We start from the raw sequence: 20674 nt of genomic DNA, 5'->3' as shown, positions 1-20674 counted from the left end.
CATGATGAAACTACATGATTTAAGATGTAAACAATTTTATTTTTTTTATTCTCGAAGTAAAATCATTGGTCTAATCAAGGCCATATTCTGTGTACGTGATTTTTTATATATATGTAAACACAGTCACCTGGCCATGTGTTTTGCAATTCTGGTTTTTCCATTACTGTGCATTTGTTAGTTTTAATAGAGATGAATAGAGAGAGATTTCTCAGTTTTGGGCTTTTTACAATAATGTCAAGTTATTTTGTTGTAGCCAGATTCTGAATTATAATTTTCTTCAGATCAGTTGGATTTCAAGAGGATTTATTTTTTTTGTTGAAATATTTTGAGGAGTGCTCACAAAGAGATTTTGGAAAGACATTGCTTACAAATTTAATTTGGATTTCCAACACCGGAGTGTCATTATTTGTATTTCTACAAGGAACTGTAGATAAGCACAGTACTGACTACAGCATACATCATCGTCATCCATCTTGGATTTTTTATCAGGATTCAAACTTAAAATTATTGAGATTATTAGAACATTACTAGGTCTTTTGCAATTTAATTCGTGGATTATTTTTGGATTAATTTTGGAGTTGATTCTTGAAACCGTAAGTTCTTCTTTTTTTCATTTTTACAGAATTTTTCCAGGGAAATAAATTTTTGTATTTTTTTTAAAGCTTGTTGTTTTCACTCTTTATGTGTTACTGTTTGTTAGAGCTTAAACACATAACAACTCCAAATTTCAATTTTAAGTAGTCAAAAACGCCATTTTCTTTCGAAAGTTATGTCTAGCATGCGACTAAGTTCAAATTTATCTGGGTGGAGTTATGTGTGCATTAATAATGTTGTTGTGTAATAATGAATCTGCACTTGTGTATTTAGTTTGGAATACGACATACATTCAGTTACTTTGTTTCTTGTAGTGTATTTTTGTTTATATATTTAAGCATTAGGTAGAATAAGAAAATGAGCATATAATAAAAAGGTTACTGCATTTGTATGGGAAAATATGAACTCGTTTTGTCAGATGGATGTACTGCACTCCCAACTTCGTGTAGTATTTCGATCAGAACAACTTGTTCATATTTTTGTATACAAATGCAGTCACCAGAGGTTTCACTAGGATTTTAAAACTATGAGTCCAGGACTCCCATTTTGTAAAAATAAGAGTCCCGTCAGCAGTAGTTGCAGTCCCCTCCCAAAAAACTATGCAAATTAGAAGAACTAGTATTTGCCACTGAGTTTAATTTCTGCAGTCTTATAACACCGACATAGCTCTTGTTTGTCCCTCAGAGTGAGACTAAATTTTGCCACTAAGCAGGTGGCTGAAGCAGGACGGGTAAGTCTTTGAATTTTGCCAACATCCTATTACATGGGTTCAGAGGACTCCCGCCTAAGTGATTTTCAGCATCCAAGATAAAACATTGGCATCCAAATATGTGTGATCAAGCATTTCCGAGACCTCTGAGTCACCTATAAATATTTCACAAAGGATATGTGAATATTTAAAGTAATTGCAATATTACAGTAATTATGTATATTTCTCTGACACATAGCTCATGGGTAAGCCCCCCTCCCCCACCAACAAACAACTGTGAGAAACTTGTAGCAGATGGGTTGGGGGGGGTCCTCTCAAAATAACTGAACAAACAGTGAGCACAAACATCCACAAACATTCATGATATTTTGTGATTTAATTCCAAAAAGAGTCAACAGTTTATTTCCTTGATTTATAGTCCCAGCCTCTTGGAAAACAGCATTCATAATTTTTTTTATTAAAAAAAAAGTATTTATAGATATTGTTTCTTAATGTGACATTAGATTGATCTATTAAACAAATTATTCATGCAAATTCAATTAAAATCCCTTCTTAAATATGAATGTATTACATTTTTGCACAGGACTGGAATGTGTATAAGTGCACTTGTTTTGCTGTGTTGATTGCCTCAAACAGTTTGGAATCATTTCCAGTTCAAACGGGCATTAAATGACCTGTTTATCATCTAAGTTTTATTGAAAGGATTCATGAAAATATACTTTCTTCATACATCAATGAACAAATCCCAGTTTATGTTGTCTAGTTAAAAACATTTGCATCAAACAAATACCATAAATTGCATTCTAATGCTTGTAAATTTCAAAGATTCAGAGTAATATACACATGAATTCAGTCAATTTTATTCCTGGGTTATTATTTACAATAAAGTAATTCCTATCTCAGCAAATGCAATTTGCAGGTGCATATTTTAATACTATCCACAATGGGTGATCAGACACTACTTTCCTAATCATGGCTTGGGAACTTGAATTTACATTTCAGCCATTATGCTTTTGGCATAATCAATATGCTTTTTAAATCTAATTACATTTTACATTCATGTGTATAGGTTACACATTTTTGGTACATTAAAAAATAAAATAAAAAAGAAGCAATGAATAGTTGTGTTTGTAATTTTATCATTGTCTGTTTAATTCAATTCATCATATAAACTTGAGAATATTCTTAAAAAGATGGCTGCTATGTAAGAATATCGTAAGAGTGTTAGATATCCTAGACATACATGTCCTTTCCTTTTTGTTTCTTCAGCTTTGAAACTTTGCTTTAAACATTCATTATATTGATAAGATAGTTAGTGGACCAGTCTATACTTCTAAAGAAAGTATAATACATAAGTACTATGTTTCATTAATAATGTCATCCTTCATCATTATTATATTATCTGATATCTCAAAACTTAATATTCAGCTACTGAAAAAAATTCTAATTATATTTACATTGTGAGTTTCTACTGTTAAAGTCTTTCTTTGAAAATTAGGTTGTATGCTTTTAGTAAAGTTGAGTATTTCAGTTTTTGATTGGCAAATAGGTTGACCTTTCACTACAGATTACACTATATTTTTATTTTTTGTTTTAGGTTAAAAAACAGACTTGAGAAGGCTACAGCTATTGCAGAAGCAAAGCAAAAGACAAATGAAAGAGATCTTTGCAAAGAAGTAAAGAACCATGCAACAGAGTTTGTCCCAAAGGTTGGCAGCAAGAGAAAAATTCCAGATTCAGAGGAGGATTCTACTGATGGTTTGCTGCAGTTTTGTCTTTGTGTCTCTATTAAGAAATGTTTTGGTTTTTGTTGGTTTAACTGACAATTGTAACACATTACTGGCTACAGTATATATCATGCTGAGGAAGTAAGAGCTGAGTTCTAACACAACAGTCGGGGGCCCCGAGTGGCCAAGTGATCTAAAGCGTTCTCCGTTACGGATCACTGCCATTTCACCTCTGTCTGCGTGGGTTCGAGTGTCGGATTTGGCTAATGTGGGTATGTGAGAAAGCTTGCCAGTAGCTTCTCGTAGGTCGGTGGTTCTTTCTGGGGTTTTCCCTGGGTTCTTCCTCCACCATTAATACTGGCCGCCATGTATAGCCTATCGTGTGCTGAAAAATGGCATTAAACCCTACAACAACAACAACAACTAACACAACAGTCAGATAAATAAAAATATACCAAAAGTTTTGACACTTTATTTCTAATCAGCAGATCAGGCTTGTTTTTGTGATAAGTACTTGTGACACTTCTTAATTGTTGCTGCAGGTGTCAGCTTTCATTTTCATAATCTTAAAGCATATAATAGCTTTGCTCCCAGTGTCAGATTGTTGGAATATTTGGGCAAAGTATAACTTAGGATCAGTCCTAGGAGTTAATTTAGGCAAAATTAGAAAATAATAAGTAACCAGTAGGAAATGCCACAGATAAAAAGATAAATTGATGTTTATTAACTTTTTATTTTTATGTTAATGAGGTTAATGTTTGCTTGAATATGTTCAATATTCATATGGACTTGGTTTGGACTTTTTATGGATTTGATTTACTCCAGAAATACTACTTCTGTTTATTTCTGTTCATGCATTTTGTGCGTGTCTGTGGAACAGGCTAAATTGATGTTATCAAGCATTTTTATGATACTGTGTCTTTTGTGCCTGGTCTAGGCACAACTAAATATTCTTATCAGATATCAAATGCAGTTAAGTAATATCTCTTTATGCAACCTCTGTTCATGGTAGAATCTTCAGAAGAGGAGTTTCAGTTGGATGAAGTAGAAGCACAAAATGAGGAGTTCGGTTCAGCCTTAGGGGAGGAAAGTGATGACAATGAATTTGAGAAGAAATATGATGATGCAGACGTTTCTGGGTACACAGATGACAACAAGGGGTGGCTGAAACCTAGAAGAAAAGCATCACTAATGGAAGAGGTTGTGAAAGCTTTAGTTTTCTTTGCATACCTTTCTTATCTTTCCAGTGTTAGCCAATTGGTTGACCTCTAACTGCAAGATGAATTTTAGGAATACAGTGGTCCCCCTCTTACATGGCCACCCTTCTGCACGGGGAAAGTGGCCTTATTAGATGGGTGGCTTTTCCAGAGGGGGGCTATATTTTTTGTGGGAAGTATATCTATGTAATGTACGTAGTAAGAAAGCTACATACTTAAAAGCATTTAATATCTTTGTTTAAAAGTAAAATTATTTATTAAAATGTACTTCTTGTCCTAAGAATAGACTTATTTCAACTGAATATACATTAATAGTTATTCCTGATATGAGCAGGTATTGTTGTCGTGCACATTGCAAAACCATTAAAAAACATCATTTAAATCTTGTACATACATAATTATCTTTCCATTTGCTCCATTTTCCTGCTGCTGCTGAATAATCTCATTATTGGTTGCGACGTTGTTTATTCGAGTCTTTTCAGCATGAAATTGTTTTATTTGAGTCTTTACTACCTAAATTGTTCTGTAAGTCCCCCTCTTCACTCCATCTCCTCCCATGTCGTTGAATAGAATAACCGACTTTCTGCTAAAGTAATGTCTCCATTTATGTGATGACGTCTTAATGTTTGGTACTGATTTGTTTGGATGTTGCTAACTGTAAGAGATTTAATTATGCAGCTGAATCTTTTGTTGATTGCATGAATGTTCTTATGATGCCTATTGTTGATGAATTAGATTGTTTGTAACAATCACTGAGGGCTAAAGCATGTTATAGGCAAGCTGATATATCCGTTATGGCAGTTAGCAGTGCTTGTTTAAAAGTGGATTTATCAGTCACTGGAGGTAAGGCACATGTATGCAGTGGTAGGGAAAGAGTTAATCAACCATAGGGACAGAGCTTGTGTTTATACGTGCTACTGGGAAATGAGATAGGACCAATGTCAGCCCCCCTTTTTCCCATGTTCCGTTTCAACCCCATTGGGAATGTGCAGTTTTCCTATTCAAAGGAGAGATTATCTGTACTGTCATATATGTCCCTATATGGCCCTTTGCAAGTATGGGTGTTGAGGTTTGATGACTCATCATTATTACAACCATCAGACAAAATCATCAATTAGGAGTAGATCAGTTGATCCCCATGAAGAGGCACATAACATCTATGGTCTCTGTATCAAGACAATTGCCGAGTCTTTGTTCATTCTTTGGGAGAAACTTCTAGTAGACTTGTTTGCAATGAAACAAAAACTTCCATTTATATATACACAGACCAAAAGCTTGGGCAGTTGACTCTTTCAACCTGAGGTAAGATTAACTGTTTGCTTAAGCATTCTGTCCCTTCAGGTTGATTCCACACATTCTTAAAAAGATTGGGACATCCACAATACAGATTATCCTGATATCACATCAGTTGCCTCATAGGTCTTGGTTCAGTAATCTCCTCAACCTTTTTATTAACCAACCCAGGTTGTTAGCTTAGTGGAAGAAATTGTTTTTACCTTATAAAGGTACCCTGTTTCACACCCGTCATCTGATTCTCCACCTTTACATTCAGCTGATATGAAGTCATTTTTTGTTTTTTAAAAAGGTTGCTGACTGCATTGTCCAGTGTCCTGGGACATTCTATATCCAAGTCTAATTTTGCAATGAAGAAAGTCTTTTGTGATTAGTGTACTAGGAAATGCAACAACCCTATCTCTGTTCTGTTGCTGCTGTAGTAGATTTTCATCTGCTTTTACTTGAGGAGAGATCTTGTTTGGTGTCTGCCAATAAAAGTTACAGGGCTACCTTTCAAACAAACATTCTTAAATTCTCTGAAGGTCAGTCCATTGGCTCAGATTCTCTTTTGATGGATCTTATTACAGGGTTCACAAGCAGGCCTGGAATTCTGGAAAAGGTCTAGAATTTGACAATTGTTTTTCCAGGTCTTAAAAATGTGGAAAAATTTAAAAATGACTAAAGCATCTTGAAAATGTAATTACAACCATCTTAGTGTTGTATGTATGTGTGTGTGATTTGGATTTTTAACATAGCTTTAACAATTTTTCAGTCATATTGCTACAGTGTCTGCAGTGTGGCATGATGTCCCACTCTGTAACATTATCCTGACACCAGGCTGAGCAGTCCTAACACTAACCTCTTAATGCTGAGCGCCAAGCGAGGCAGCAGTTAGTATTATTTGTATAAGTCTTTGGTATGACTCGGCCGGGGATCGAACCCATGACCTCGCTCATCCAAGGCAGATGCTCTAACCACTAGGCCACCGGGTGCGGTCCCCAGCCATCTTAGTTGGAAACTGGATAATGTGGCTGCTTTTTTGTGTTTTGGAGAAGTTTTAATATATAGATTCAGAGCTCTTTGGGAGGTCTTGACATTTTTATTTTTTGGTCTGGAAATGTCTGGACTCTTTTTTTAGATTTGTGGCAGGAGACCAATGTCTTGTTTGTTGGTGCCAAGATTTTCACTTTTTATTCCCATACATTCCATCAGCTTCCCTATTTACTGACAAATTCAGGCGAATGATAGTGGCAAGTAACACAATGCTGATATTAAATTGAAGGATTGTTGGGGGATAAAACTAATGTTAATTATGTAAACCACAGTCTATTGTGCTTCATTCGTTAAGATCCTAGAAAGGGCAGAGGATGCTCTGTTGCACATGGGCTGATGCACATGTTCTAAGAATTTCTATATCAGGATGATGGTGTAGCTAGCATGGATGAAATAGTAAGCTAAACAGTATTGACATATATGTATTATATAATTACAGTTAGCTTTACCCCGCACCCCCGTCTGAGAAAACTACATGTTCTTAATATAAAATGATGTAGGGTATTGGGCTGGTGTGCCAAAAACTTGTAAATGCTGTATTGGCAAAGTCTGCCAATATTTGAAAATCTTATTATTGTTACTCCTTCATACACAGAAAGTTGTATGAATATATCAATATGTGGTTTTACCAGAAACCTGCTGATGGTGTCTAGCTGGTCCTATATTAAAATAAACCAGATCTGGCTTCCAGTAAGGCTAGTTTGGTGTCTAGATGGTCCTGAATTAAACTAAATCAGATCTGACTTCCAGTAAGGCCAGTTTGGTGTCTAGCTGGTCCTGAATTAAACTAAACCTGATCTGACTTCCACTAAGGCCAGTTTGGTGTCTAGCTGGTCCTAAATTAAACTAAACCTGATCTGACTTCCAGTAAGGCCAGTTTGGTGTCTAGCTGGTCCTAAATTAAACTAAACCTGATCTGACTTCCAGTAAGGTCAGTTTGGTGTCTAGCTGGTCCTGAATTAAACTAAATCAGATCTGACTTCCAGTAAGGCCAGTTTGGTGTCTAGCTGGTCCTGAATTAAACTACACCAGATCTGACTTCCAGTAAGGCCAGTTTGGTGTCTGGCTGGTCCTAAACTAAACTAAACCTGATCTGACTTCCAGTAAGGCCAGTTTGGTGTCTAGCTAGTCCTGAATTAAACTGCACCAGATCTGACTTCCAGTAAGGCCAGTTTGGTGTCTAGCTGGTCCTAAATTAAACTAAACCTTATCTGACTTTCAGTAAGGCCAGTTTGGTGTCTAGCTGGTCCTGAATTAAACTAAACCTGATCTGACTTCCAGTAAGGCCAGTTTGGTGGCATCTTTAAATTCTTGTTATCACTTCTCTTGAAATAATGGTTATATCAACATTGACTCCACATCTTATGATATCTAGTTTGTCGTCTGTGAAAATGGTTCTAATCTTACATTGAATATGGCCACCTTGACAACCATCTTAAAAATTTAGTTATTGTTACTCTTGAAGATGAATGGTCATAATTAATCTGGCTCCTAATGAAGTTTAGGAGGTATTATATATAAATGGTGCCAGTCTTGCATCCAATGTGCTCACTACTGTGGCCATCTTGAAAATCTTGTTATTACTTGAAAATTTCAGAGATGGGTTCAACACTCGTCAGTTAAAAGCTGCCTGCCTTACCTTGGATTCCTTAAAATTCTTTTCAGTCATCAGTGTCAGTCCAGTGTCAGTCCCTTCAAGGGCTTTTGTTTATTGATTGATGTTGATGTGACACTTGTTATGATCATCATCTTAAGATGCACATATTCTTAGATAATTTGCATTGTCTTAGGTTTTTTATGTTCATTATATGCTATGGGTTATGTAAAATTGTATTTTGTAGCTGACCTTGTTCAACATCAAGTTCATTGTCTTGTGGACCAGAATCATTGGGTTTTTTTATTAAAATTCTGTAAACAACTAAGACAGCTTATATTTCTCTGAGTGTAGGTTAAATATTAAAATCATTATCATGGTTTGAGCCAAGCCAAGGACATATGTTTACCCTGTTCTTTATAATGATTTTAGTAAATGACCTTATCTAATTATAACTTGGATTGTTTTGTAAATAAACTTTTGTCTACACCCTGGCTCTTCTTTTGTATGTTTTTTAAATATATAATCTTGTTATCTAAAAATTATTGATTCATGCTATAAGATCTTGAGGCAGAATCATTTGTTGTTCAGTGATAGGCTGAAAATAATTCAAATTATTCTTTTTTGGGAATACAAAAAATTCTTTGTAATTTTCTTGGAAAGAGACAGCAACTGGGAATTATAGTGAATTCAGATAAGTAAACCTTCTTCAGTTGTACTAACTTCATGTTTAACTTAGTAGAGCAATATTAGAACAATCATCATGCTCATAAAGGATAAGAATTTTGGAGAAATCTAATTATTAAATTGTTTCCTTCTTTCTGAAACACTTCTTACATCTAGTTTGTCCTAAATGAAAATGGTGTCATACACTATAACTGTCATGGGCAGCAATCTTGAATATCCTACTTTCACAACTCAACAGGAAATCCTGTTGGCGTGGGGTTTTCCTTAGAAGACTTGTAATGTCTGGTTGGTCCTTGATACAAATGGTGCCAATCTGTCATCCATTATGGCTACCATCGTAGCTAAATTGAAAATCTTGTTAACACTGTAACTGGATTGGATATCCAATAAGGCCACACAGTTACCATCGTGAAAATAATTTTATTGCTTCTTCTCATGAATGGATGGTCATGTCAACATGGGTTTTTTACTAAAAGACTTTTTATGGTGTTTAGTTTCTCTTTTTTTTTGAAAATGATGCTGATGGCCATATTGAAAATCTTGTTATCAATATTTTTGCTGAGCAGAGAGTCATATCAAAATGGGGTTTTCATGATTATGATTTTGAACGGGTCCCAAACAAAAATGTTGCTGATTAGTCAGCCATCTTGAAAATTTTGTTAATACTACTCCTTCTGAATGGATTCATATTAGGTTCTCACAGAAGACTTTGAATGCTGTCTAGTTGGTCCTCAATGAAATATCTGTTGATCTTACAGCCAATATGGCTTGTCATATTGGCCATTGTATAAAAAAATGTATTGCTCAAAAATATCAGATTGTTTCAGCATCCAGCATTTAAAAAAGAGATATGGTCTTCTCTTGACATTCTCATTGAACAGTACATTGTCAGTCTCTTTGAGGGACTCTTGTTTTTAATTGTTTCATTCCCAGTACCCTGGATGGTATAGTGTAATTTATATTGGCTAGCGCTTAATTTACAAGTGTATAAACTCATGAAAAAAACAAGTGCCAAAATAATGAGACTAGCATTTATTTACGGATATCAATATATTTTACCAGAAATTTCCTGAAATTGTATGCCAGTGACCTTATATTCTCAAGAGGAATTTGCCTTAGTTTCATTATGCAAATTTTTTAATATTATTATTACAATGAAGTTTGGATGGGATTGACATTTTGCTTTTTCATTTTCCTCGATATTTTTTTGACTCACAATATTCCAGACCTTATTTTGCCTAAAGTTATGACAAGAACTGACATTTTAAAACTATTACACTGTGACATAATTTGCACATTTGAGTGATTTTCATATTTTCATTCTCAGCTGTTCTTTCACCTTTGACATCTTGGACTCTATTCCAGAATTCATAAAAACTAGTACATAGGTACAGCAGATCAAAAGCAACTAAAAACTGAGTCATTGTGACATAATTCATATGCTTGAGTAACTCTAATATTTTCTGTTGTTTTTCTTTGTGCTTAATATCTTGTACTTAATTGTACATGAAAAGGGGTATGTAAATACATCACAGTAAACAAAGCTCAGCCATACTGAAACTTGGTCAGTGTAATCTAATTTGCACACTTTAGTGATTTGGGTTGAGTGTTTTCTATCTTGAGATGTTCATTCATAAACTTGAGATTTTATTATCTTGAACAGTTTTACTCATGGCAGTTAGAATATATACCAAAACTAGATTAATTTGATAAAGTATTAATGTTCACTGACTTTTGCAAATCTATCTGTCCCTAGCTAAAAGTTTTCCTTTAACACAAATCATGTCAGCCCACATAGATGGGAGTCAGAGTGATCTTCCTACTTTATGCACGAGTTGCTGCCAAATCTTATCAGTACTTAAGTTAATACATCTGTTCATGCTAGGTAGTGCGCTATTAACCCCTGGTGACGAGTTTACGTGGCAGGAGGTAGTAACCTACTGTCGAGCTCTGTAGCGTCAAGGTCATGTATGGTACACTCAATTGGGTGGTATTATAGAAATGTAGAGAGATGTAGTTTTACAATGATACCAAATAATCTGGAATTTCTAGTTGCACTACAAAATACAGAGGGAAAAACCTCATTTTTGGACCTGCTTTAACTCCACCCGAAATTCGCCCGTGGTCAGAATTCGGTTTTGTGTCCGGATGTTTTTGGTCTCAGATCTAAGGCAGACCATTATGAACTGCAAACAGACAGATGAACCTTTGCAAAAAGTAGGAAAATATGGGCATTTGGAATTAAGAGTGGTCTCGATACGAAAATAATGAGTCCATTAAGCAAAAGAAAAAGTCTTCTGCTCATGCGCGAGCCAAATAGCCAGTGAAAAACGATGTTTCTTAACAACTAGGCATTATGTTATTGGAAGATCACCTGGAAATTGATGTATTAGGATGTATTTGGAACTAGCTTTCAAAATGTGTTTCCTACTCGAATTTCAGGTGAAAATGATAAAAACCTCCAGGGGTTAATGTGTTAAGACACAAGTCCATCCCTGACAGAGTCATACCAAAGACTTTTAAAAAAATGGTACTAACAGCTGCCTTGCTTTGTGCTCAGCATTAAGAGGTTAGTGTTAGGACTGGTCAGCCTGGTGTCAGGATAATGTGACCGGGTGGGAGATCATGCTACATGTCTATGGCATGATGCCCAAGTGCTAGACATCACTATAAACTGTCACACTGATGATATCTTAGCAATATAACGGAAAAATTATTAAAGCTACGTTAAAAATCCAAATCACACACACACATTGATTTGTATTGGTGAACTCAATGTCATAAAAGAAGCAGTTAATACAAACTGAGTGATACAAACAGTGGTTGTTTGATCCCATAGTATTCAATTGAATCTGTGCCAGCTGGGATTGACCACTGGTGAATCTGTCTGCAGTTAGGTGGAACATGAAATTCCCAACCTTTGTCTGTCTAGTTCCAGATCAAAAGGCCTGGGTAGTCAGTGATCTTCTACTTCCAAGATCTTTTATCCCAAAAGATTCAGTCAAACCTGGTATTCCTATAGCAGCAGCACAACAGACTACCTTCATCGGTTGTTTGGCACCTTTTTGTGATGCAGCACTACAGCTTTTAATAAGCTGGATTTGTGTGGAAAAATGTTTCCCCAGTAATCACGTCTAGGCATATGAGTCACTTCTCCAGCTGTGTGATCTCACAGAAATAGAAGCTGCCTTACATAACCTTCAGAGACTGGAGATGGCCCTTCTCCATGGTAAGGGAATGTAGCTCCTTTCACCGTGTACTTTTGCTCCTAAGCCATTATGATAGGTAACTTATCTAATAAGAAACCAATTTTTAAGTAAAATATATTTCTTCAGTAATCTTTACCTGATTTTAATACATCACATCCAAATGGTAGCACATGCTTTCTGCTTCTGACTGTAACTGATGTGTAGACAGGATTTGGTTGTAAACCCCCTATCAGAGGAGCAGGTCACTCTGACTCCCACTTAAGAGCGTAGACAACTTTTAGCTTTTATATAAAAATGTTAGATTCAGAGGGCTGAATTTACAGGGTAGTGGTCATACTCCTAATTATTATGATTGTTTAAGTACTAATGTAGAACATTTTATTTCAAAATGTTGTTTCACTGACACTGATGTAAATTAGCATATGGCTATGTCTCAATAATAGTAACACAATGATATAAAATTAAGTCTGTGACGTAATTTGCACTCTTCCATGACTTTTGCATTTTCAGCTACGTTCATTACACTGTCAGTATCTTAGACCCAATTTCACCTACACTAGTAAAAATTAGTATGCAAATATATCTTAATAAATGTTTCTAAGCCGTACCAAAATTAGGTCAGCTTGACATTTTTTCATGTTCGAGTGACTTTTTAAGTTTTCTGCAATTTATTTGTTACACCTGCATTATCTTGCCATTCCTGAAATTTGTATATAAATGTGTAATGCATCTTAATGAGAATAACTCCATCATTCCAGCAGGAGTTGTTCATATATTCAGACTTGGGTGATTTATTATATTTAGCTATCTTTTCATGCATATCCATAATCTTAGATCCAATTTTAACCGCACTTAAAAAATTGTAAAGTGAATTAATATTTTGGAGAGTAAACCAGCCAGATGAAAACTTGGTTAATGTAACCTTATTTCATACTTGGTTGACTTTTTAGCTATCCATTTGCTATAACCCTTAATATTAAACTTGGCAAGTAGAGGTATCTCAAAGAGGGTAACTAGACCATACCAAATCATGGTCACTTTAATCTAATTTTTATGCTTAAGTGACTTTTACATATGAAGCTGTTCTTTTTGCCACTTTGGTATATTGGGCTCTATCTCACCTACAGTTATGTGAATTTGTGTATTAATTTATTTTAAGGAGAGCAACTGAACCATACCAAAAATAGGTTGTGGTAACTTGTATTTTAGGCTTGAGTGACTTGTATTTTTCTCTATGTCAGTCTGCATATTTTTAGCTTTTCCAAATGTGCTGTTGTTGGAGATGGACTTTGTACTTACAAGTTAATACTTTGAACATGGTAATTGATTAAATATAATGATCAAACATTGTGCTAATAATGTGAATATTTGTAATACTCATTCCAGGGGGCATCAGATGAAAGTGCTGATGAAGTGGCAGATGAATTTGGAGACAGTGATGACTCAGGAGAAGATAAAAAAGATGGAGATGAAGATGATATAGATGATGAAGTAAAAAAAATTATAATTAGATTTTTGAAGAAAACAAAATCAATTCTTTTATGTTGTTTATTGAGGTCATGTGCTTGGCTTTAGATTGTGTACTGAATACAGAGCATCTAAATGATATCAGTACAAACATTCAAAATTAATAATTCATGTGTGTGGAGACTATTAGAATGTTAATATAAACAATCCAAATTAATGATCCATATATGTGGAGTCCATTATGATATTAGTATAAACATTCAGGATTAATGATCCACGTGTGTGGAAACCATTAGAATATTAGTATAAACATCCACAATTAATTATTCACATGTGTGGAGACCATTAGGATATTATATAAACATTTAAAATTAATAATCGTCCAGATACAGTGGAACCCCACTATAGCGCGATAACTGGAGTAAAAAAAATTGGATTGCATTAATATTGGAGGTTGCATTAATGCAGGGTTTTGCAGTATTTTACTTTTTTCAGAGAACAACGAATTGACACATATACACGTATTCATGTCTAAAGTAAAAACTCGGGGGTATTATCGGACGAATATTAAATGGAATGCAGTAATAAGACTTATTCAACATAATGGACGGATATTTATGAGTTATTACTTTGTGTTAAATAGTTTTACTAAATTTTATTTGTTTGTCCGATAATACACATTGATCGATAATACCATGACTGTCGTTATATCATGAATAGGGTATCAACACTGTTTACTATCGTGCTGTTATGGCATGCACTTCATCCATAATGCATGTAATTCCATTGAAAAGTTCCACACAAATAGATTTAAAATATTCAATAATTTTGTCACAGATCATTGTGTCTGAATTCAGCATCTAATATATGGCATGAACAGAGTATTAACATGATTTACTTACCGTCTGATATCGTACCATCGTGGCATGCAGATAATCCATGATACATATAATTCCATTGCAAAAATTGCAGTTCGAGTCTCGGATTCGGCTAATGTGGGTATGTGAGAAAGTTTGCTAGTAGCTTCTCGTGGGTCGGTGGTTCTTTCCGGGGTTTTCCTGGGTTCTTCCTCCACCATTAATACTGGCCGCCATGTATAGCCTATTGTGTGCTGAAAAATGGCGTTAAACCCAACAACAACAACAAAAATTGCATATGTATTTAAACTTTTCAAAAATTTTGTCACAGATCATTATGTGTCTGAATTCGATGGGAAAAATTAACAGCAAAATTAGGTTAAGAACGACGAAGCACATATACGGTTCATTACGTTCCAGGGTCTATGAACGGTGTCTGTACAAATTTCATACTGCTAAAATTTTCTCATATGTGTTTCCGTGTACTTTTATCAATTGTAAATACCCAATAATTGACACTTGTATGCCTATTTGTTTGAATGACTTCAGCAAGAATAATTAACAATCAACACATCCTTTCAGTGTGCATATAACTTTTACTTCAGATTTTGTGAATATTGAAATAAACATGTTAACACTACTATACTAATCATTGTGCAAACTGTAAAGTCAATCTTGTTGCATGACTCCATAATTTTAAATTTTGTCATTTCCTAAAATAATCTGTCTAGTGGAGTCTACTTCTTTGCCGTGAACTGTTGGCTTCTAGCAAAGTCAAGAATGCTTCTTCTTTGTTGGAGGATTTTGACACTGTCCACATCTGGAGTTTCCAGCCACCTCAAACTGGGTTCTAGGTGCTCTACTGCCTCTGACACTTTTGGTGTGGGAGTTGGGTTGCCATCATCATCATCATCATCATTAGTGCCACTGGTTTCGGGCTCTGTTTGTGCAGCTTCATTCTTCCCGATGATATTTGCAACAATTTCGTCACCTGAGATGTGCTCAGATATGGGGCAGATGTCATCTGCTGAATACCAGTTGAGGATATCATGATGACTGTGCTCATATTCTCTGAGTGCTTCTTCGGCTAAACATATGTCTTCAGTGAATTCTGTAAATTCAGGCTTGTCATCACTATCATGGTGTGCAGATGACAAATGCTAGACCAAGACCCTTTATCCAGCATCGTTCAATGCAGCGTGCAGAGATAGCATCCCAGGCTTTCCCGCCAAGGTGACAGACTTCTTTCAAGTTGAGCGATGCTAGTGATATGTCGACGGAATAGTTGTCCACTACCATCCGCTTGATCATTTTGCGGCAATAGTTTTGTTTAAATACCGATATGATGCCTTGGTCCAGTGGCTGGATTTCTGACATAGTGTTCTTCGGGAGATAAGAGACTTTAATCTTGCCATCACGACTGACAAGATTTTCTGCTGGGCGTGGGCAGGGCAATTAACCAGCAGGAGGAGAGCTTTTTCCTCCAGCCTGAGTTTTCGGTAATGAGCCAGAATGGCTGGAACGAATGTTTTATGGAACCAGTCATCAAATATGGAGCTATTCGTCCATGCATTCTTGCTGTTAGTGTATTCAAAGGGAAGGGCCTTCATATTAACATGATGAAAACATCTGGAAAATTTAGATTTTCCAATCATCAGAGGTCTGACTTTGTGGCTGCCAGACTTCTTGACGCAAAACAAGAGAGTCACTCTGTCCTTCCTCTTCTTAAAGCCTTCTTGTTTGTGAATATCAGTCTTGGTTGTTAGGGAGCGATTGGGTAACGTTTTAAAGCATAAACGAGTCTCGTCACAGTTATAAACTTGATTGGCTGTGTAGCAACCTTCCTCCAGCAACTTTTTAACCTCAGCTTGGTAGGAATTGGCAGCCTCTTTATCAGCTGAGCAGATTTCCCCAGACACAAGAACTTGGCTGATAGCATGCCTTTTCTTGAATCTGTCCAGCCAGCCGTTACTCACCTTAAATTTGGAATCATCTCCATTGATACGGTCAAATTTCTCTGCTTGAGCTTTCAGAATTGGGCCAGAAATGAGAACTCCTTCTGAGCAAGCCTGGATAAACCATTGATATAAGGATGAATCTGGGCATTTGTCACTAGCAAATTTAACCCTTTTATGCTGTAAACCACTTTCCTCTTCTAGAATGTAGGGTAGACTACGGAGCTTTTCTTCTTCTGTTTTCCACCCTCGTTAATTCCTAGACCTCTGGCAAGCTGAGTTTGTTGTTTGCCCTTCTTTAGTTGATCCAGGGTGTACAGTTTCTCTTGGGAAGAGAACGACTTGCGTTTGTGAATATGCTTTTCCATAATGGTAAAACATTTTTTTATACATAAAAATTAGGAAATTAATAACTAGTTCATAAGCAAACACCATACACATTAAATGCCCGAGAACTAAGTGTAGTGAGCCTGCTATGGTCACGAGTCACTTATATAACATTTTGTAAGCTGAACACATGTACAATTTCATACCCTGTCAATCTCCAGGTAATAAAATGGACATTATTTACTTGTCAACTGATTGCATCTAATAACACCGTCAAGCTCAGAAAAAATGTTGGTTGCTTTCATTTTCTGATGTTTTTTAAATTGTGAGAATCTTTTATCAACCACTGCATTGTCTGCTGCTTAGTTGTGTATGCACTTAAAGAAGAAACATGTCAGCTATTGTTTGAGCAACGATTGTATACAGAATTAATTGAAGACAATCACAAAGACGACTTACTGGCTTTACTCATGGACCAGTAATAAGTAACATTTCTGATAATGTTTATTTTGGCATAACACTTCAAGAACCTGGTGAAATTTTGTTAAATTTCAGAAGCCAAGCCACGATTGTATTATATTTGAATTCATACGCGAATTCTTCCCCAAAATGATAATAAATGTTTTACACCCCATTTCCAGGTATGAGAAAAATACACGTACATGTATTTAAAATTTCAGGAACCATGCCATAATCGTATTATATATTGTGTTGTATTCAATTTCATTCACAATCTCTTCCCCAAAATGGTAATAAAATTTTGTGCGCAAAGTGCAGAGAACAAATTACATTTGTTAACTTGTGTCTCCATAACGGTAAAATATTTTTATAACAAAATAGGAAATTAATAACAAGTTCATAAGCAAACCCCATACACATGTAAAACTTGATAACTAAGTGCAGTAGGCCTGCAATCTATGTCTCATACTTTAAAAAAAAATATTTTTTCCCGGTACGAGAAAAATACGCATGTATTTAAAATTTCAGGAACCACGCCATGATCATATTAAATTGGAATTCATATGTGATCTCCTCCCCATAATGATGCTAATTTATTTATACACTATTTTATGTACTTTGAACAATTTTTGTTTTTTTTCATGTGTGAATATACGAAATTTCGGGAGCCACGCCACGACCGTGTTATATCCGAATTCATGTTATAGCAGGGTTGCACTGTATGTGGAGACCATAGGATATTAGTATAAACATCCAAAATGAATGATCCACATGTGTGGAGACCATTAGGATAGTATATAAACATTCAAGATTAATTTAATGATTCACATGTGTGCAGACCATAGGATATTAATATGAACAGCAAAAATTAATGATCCACATGTGTGGAGACCATTAGGATATTATATAAACATGCAGAATTAATCATCCATGTGTGGAGACCATTAAGATATTAGTACAAACATTCAAAATTAATGATCCAGTGTGTAGAGACCATTAGGATATTGATATAAACATTCAGATTTAATGATCCATATCTGTGGAGACCATTAGAATACAGGGTTCCCATGCTACCGAGAAATTGGGAAAAGGTCGGGAGAAATGATAAACCCAGGAAATTTCTGCCACCACTTGATGCCTGAAACAATCACATAATTGAGTTGTAACTAAACTGATCGTGAGTTAAATTTATCAAGTTCTAACCAGACTATTCGGAGGGTGCAATATGGATCATTTGGGTGCTTGCAATAAACGTATATACTGCATCAATCCAAGTACTCAGTGGATTACTTTCATCTAGCAGACTTTTATTTTCTAACTCAGCTAGATATCCATATCTTTCGTTACATAGAAAGTATGAAAACCAGTCTAGCATCACAAGAGGCCAACATGGTCATGACAAAGCAAGTGACACATGCATGAAATCGATATGAAAATTATTTTCTCAGAAATTGTGAGTATTAAAATCGTTATGTCTTTAATCTGCTGAAAGACAAGAAAAAACTAAGACATCAATGAAATGTTACTTGGTATGTGTGATTTGCATTGCTAGTTGCATGAGTACACAAATCTAACAACCCACCTTTTCAACTTTTGAAGAAATTAAAAAAAAACAAATGAAAGTCGTATGCTGGTTGCAATAAAAGTACAAAAACGAAAGAACAGAAAATTCTCCATATTTATATGTTCCGAGAACAACTTCTGGAGTTTTGTTGTATCACGTGACTACCATGTTGACATGTGCTGTATGCTTGATAAATCAGACTGGCCAGATTGCTTGTTTTTACCAAAAGTATCTGACATTCATTTAATAATACTGAATTTCTGTACACAACATTAAAAAGGAGTTTGTTGTTGATATCATGCGACTATTGGACTTCCAATGTCATCGGTTGAGATTTGTGAAGTCATGTGACTAGTAAATTAAATGCAGATGGCAAGTACAGGGTCAGGTTTCATCTATGCCGTAGTCTAGTCTGTCAGCAGATTAACAACATAACGTTTATAATACTTGCGATTTCAGAGAAAATGAATCATTTTCCTATCGATTTCATGCAGGTATGAGACGATATAACATAAGTTTAAAATTGCTAGTCCCACTGTTACAAATGTTACTACGCATGGTGGCGGAAATTCCAAATTTTCTATGTGCAATTGCATTGACCCCACACCCCAACCTAAATGTCCAAATATGAAAAATGGGGTGGGAATATTCGGAGGAAAGCTGATTAGAAAATGGACTGCTATTCATGTTAAGCCAAATTTGTTGTCCAAATTGTTGAATCTTAGAGCTGAAATGACAAATTGTCATCCCTTGTATTATGTACTAAAAAACGATACGAGCCCCTGTATCAATACAGGCTTGGGGACTGGTTTAAAAAATTACAAGAAGACAAGTTGATCTTACAGAAATTTTAGTCCTTGTTTATATAACAGTATATAATTTTGAAGGTCTTTTATCAGAATTTAAATCATCCTATTTCAAATGGTTTTTAAATGATGGATTTTTAACCAGATCATCTTAAGGAGATTAAGTTGTTTGAAAAATCTTGTTTGGGATTTTAGTGGCACAGATTCATTTAGGGTTAAACTCTTTTTGTTACAAGACAAGATTTTAATTATTTGCGTTTACTGGTTTTTTTTTAATACTGTAATAGGAAATGTTTACTTTCTATAAGATGCATATATATATATATATATATATATATATATATATATATATATATATATATATATATATATATATATATATATATATATATTTGCTATAGAATTCTTTAGAAGTAAAGGTTTGAAAGGAAACAAAACTAATTTATGTTCATTATGTTGTTCCCACTTGTCAACATAATGCAGGTCAGCAAAATAGTGTTAGAATTTTTATTCTGTACATTGAATTGACTCTACATGCCAATTTATAGGAATATAATCAAACTTGTTTCGTGTGATACATTTTGTTGTTTTGTACATGATCATCTTTTCTGACTTAGATGTTTTGGAGAGTCTTGAAAGAGAAACATCGTTAGATTTAGAAAATGCATGTTTTACATTCTAAATGTTCTTTAATTCCATTCAGTAATGATCACATGTGAACCTTGAAAAAATTAATTTCATCCTGGAAACAACCTGGAAATTTATCTTTAGAAAAGCATGGGAACCATGTAAGATATTAAATAAACATTAAGAATTAATCATCCACATGTGTGGAGACCATTATGATATTACTATAAACATTCAAAATTAGCAATTCATATGTGTAGAAACCTTTAGGATATTAGTGTAAACTTTCAAAATTAAGGATTCACATATGTGTGAAGACTATTAGAATATTAGTACAACTATTCAAAATTGATGATCCACATATATGTGGAGACCGTTAGGAAATTAACTTGCATGATGTATAATGACATATTGCATGAAAATTTGTTTTGATGCATATTTTTTAGTATCTAATTTTAGTCTCTATGCCTCTCAGTTTTAGAATGCGAAGAAAAATCTTATCAACATAATTAAACAACAAAAATTGATAACACATTTTCAGAATAAA

General features: G+C 34.9%; 1 protein-coding gene across 1 annotated transcript in view; it reads left to right on the top strand.

Moving 5' to 3' along the window:
• LOC149781403 (28S rRNA (cytosine-C(5))-methyltransferase-like) overlaps nucleotides 1-20674 on the top strand; it is a 122676-nt gene that overhangs the window by 10224 nt on the left and 91778 nt on the right. The window contains exons 3-5 of the mRNA XM_089935500.1: nucleotides 2901-3061; nucleotides 4043-4230; nucleotides 13452-13556. Of these exons, the coding sequence (XP_089791626.1) occupies nucleotides 2901-3061; nucleotides 4043-4230; nucleotides 13452-13556 (454 nt within the window). The remainder of the gene's footprint in view (nucleotides 1-2900; nucleotides 3062-4042; nucleotides 4231-13451; nucleotides 13557-20674) is intronic.

Source organism: Sinohyriopsis cumingii, chromosome 15 (assembly GCF_028554795.1).
Source record: "Sinohyriopsis cumingii isolate HCF-2022 chromosome 15, ASM2855479v2, whole genome shotgun sequence".
NCBI classification, from domain to species: domain Eukaryota; kingdom Metazoa; phylum Mollusca; class Bivalvia; order Unionida; family Unionidae; genus Sinohyriopsis; species Sinohyriopsis cumingii.
The sequence above is the reverse complement of the archived record's forward strand: the minus strand, read 5'-3'. Positions and strand labels throughout refer to the sequence as shown.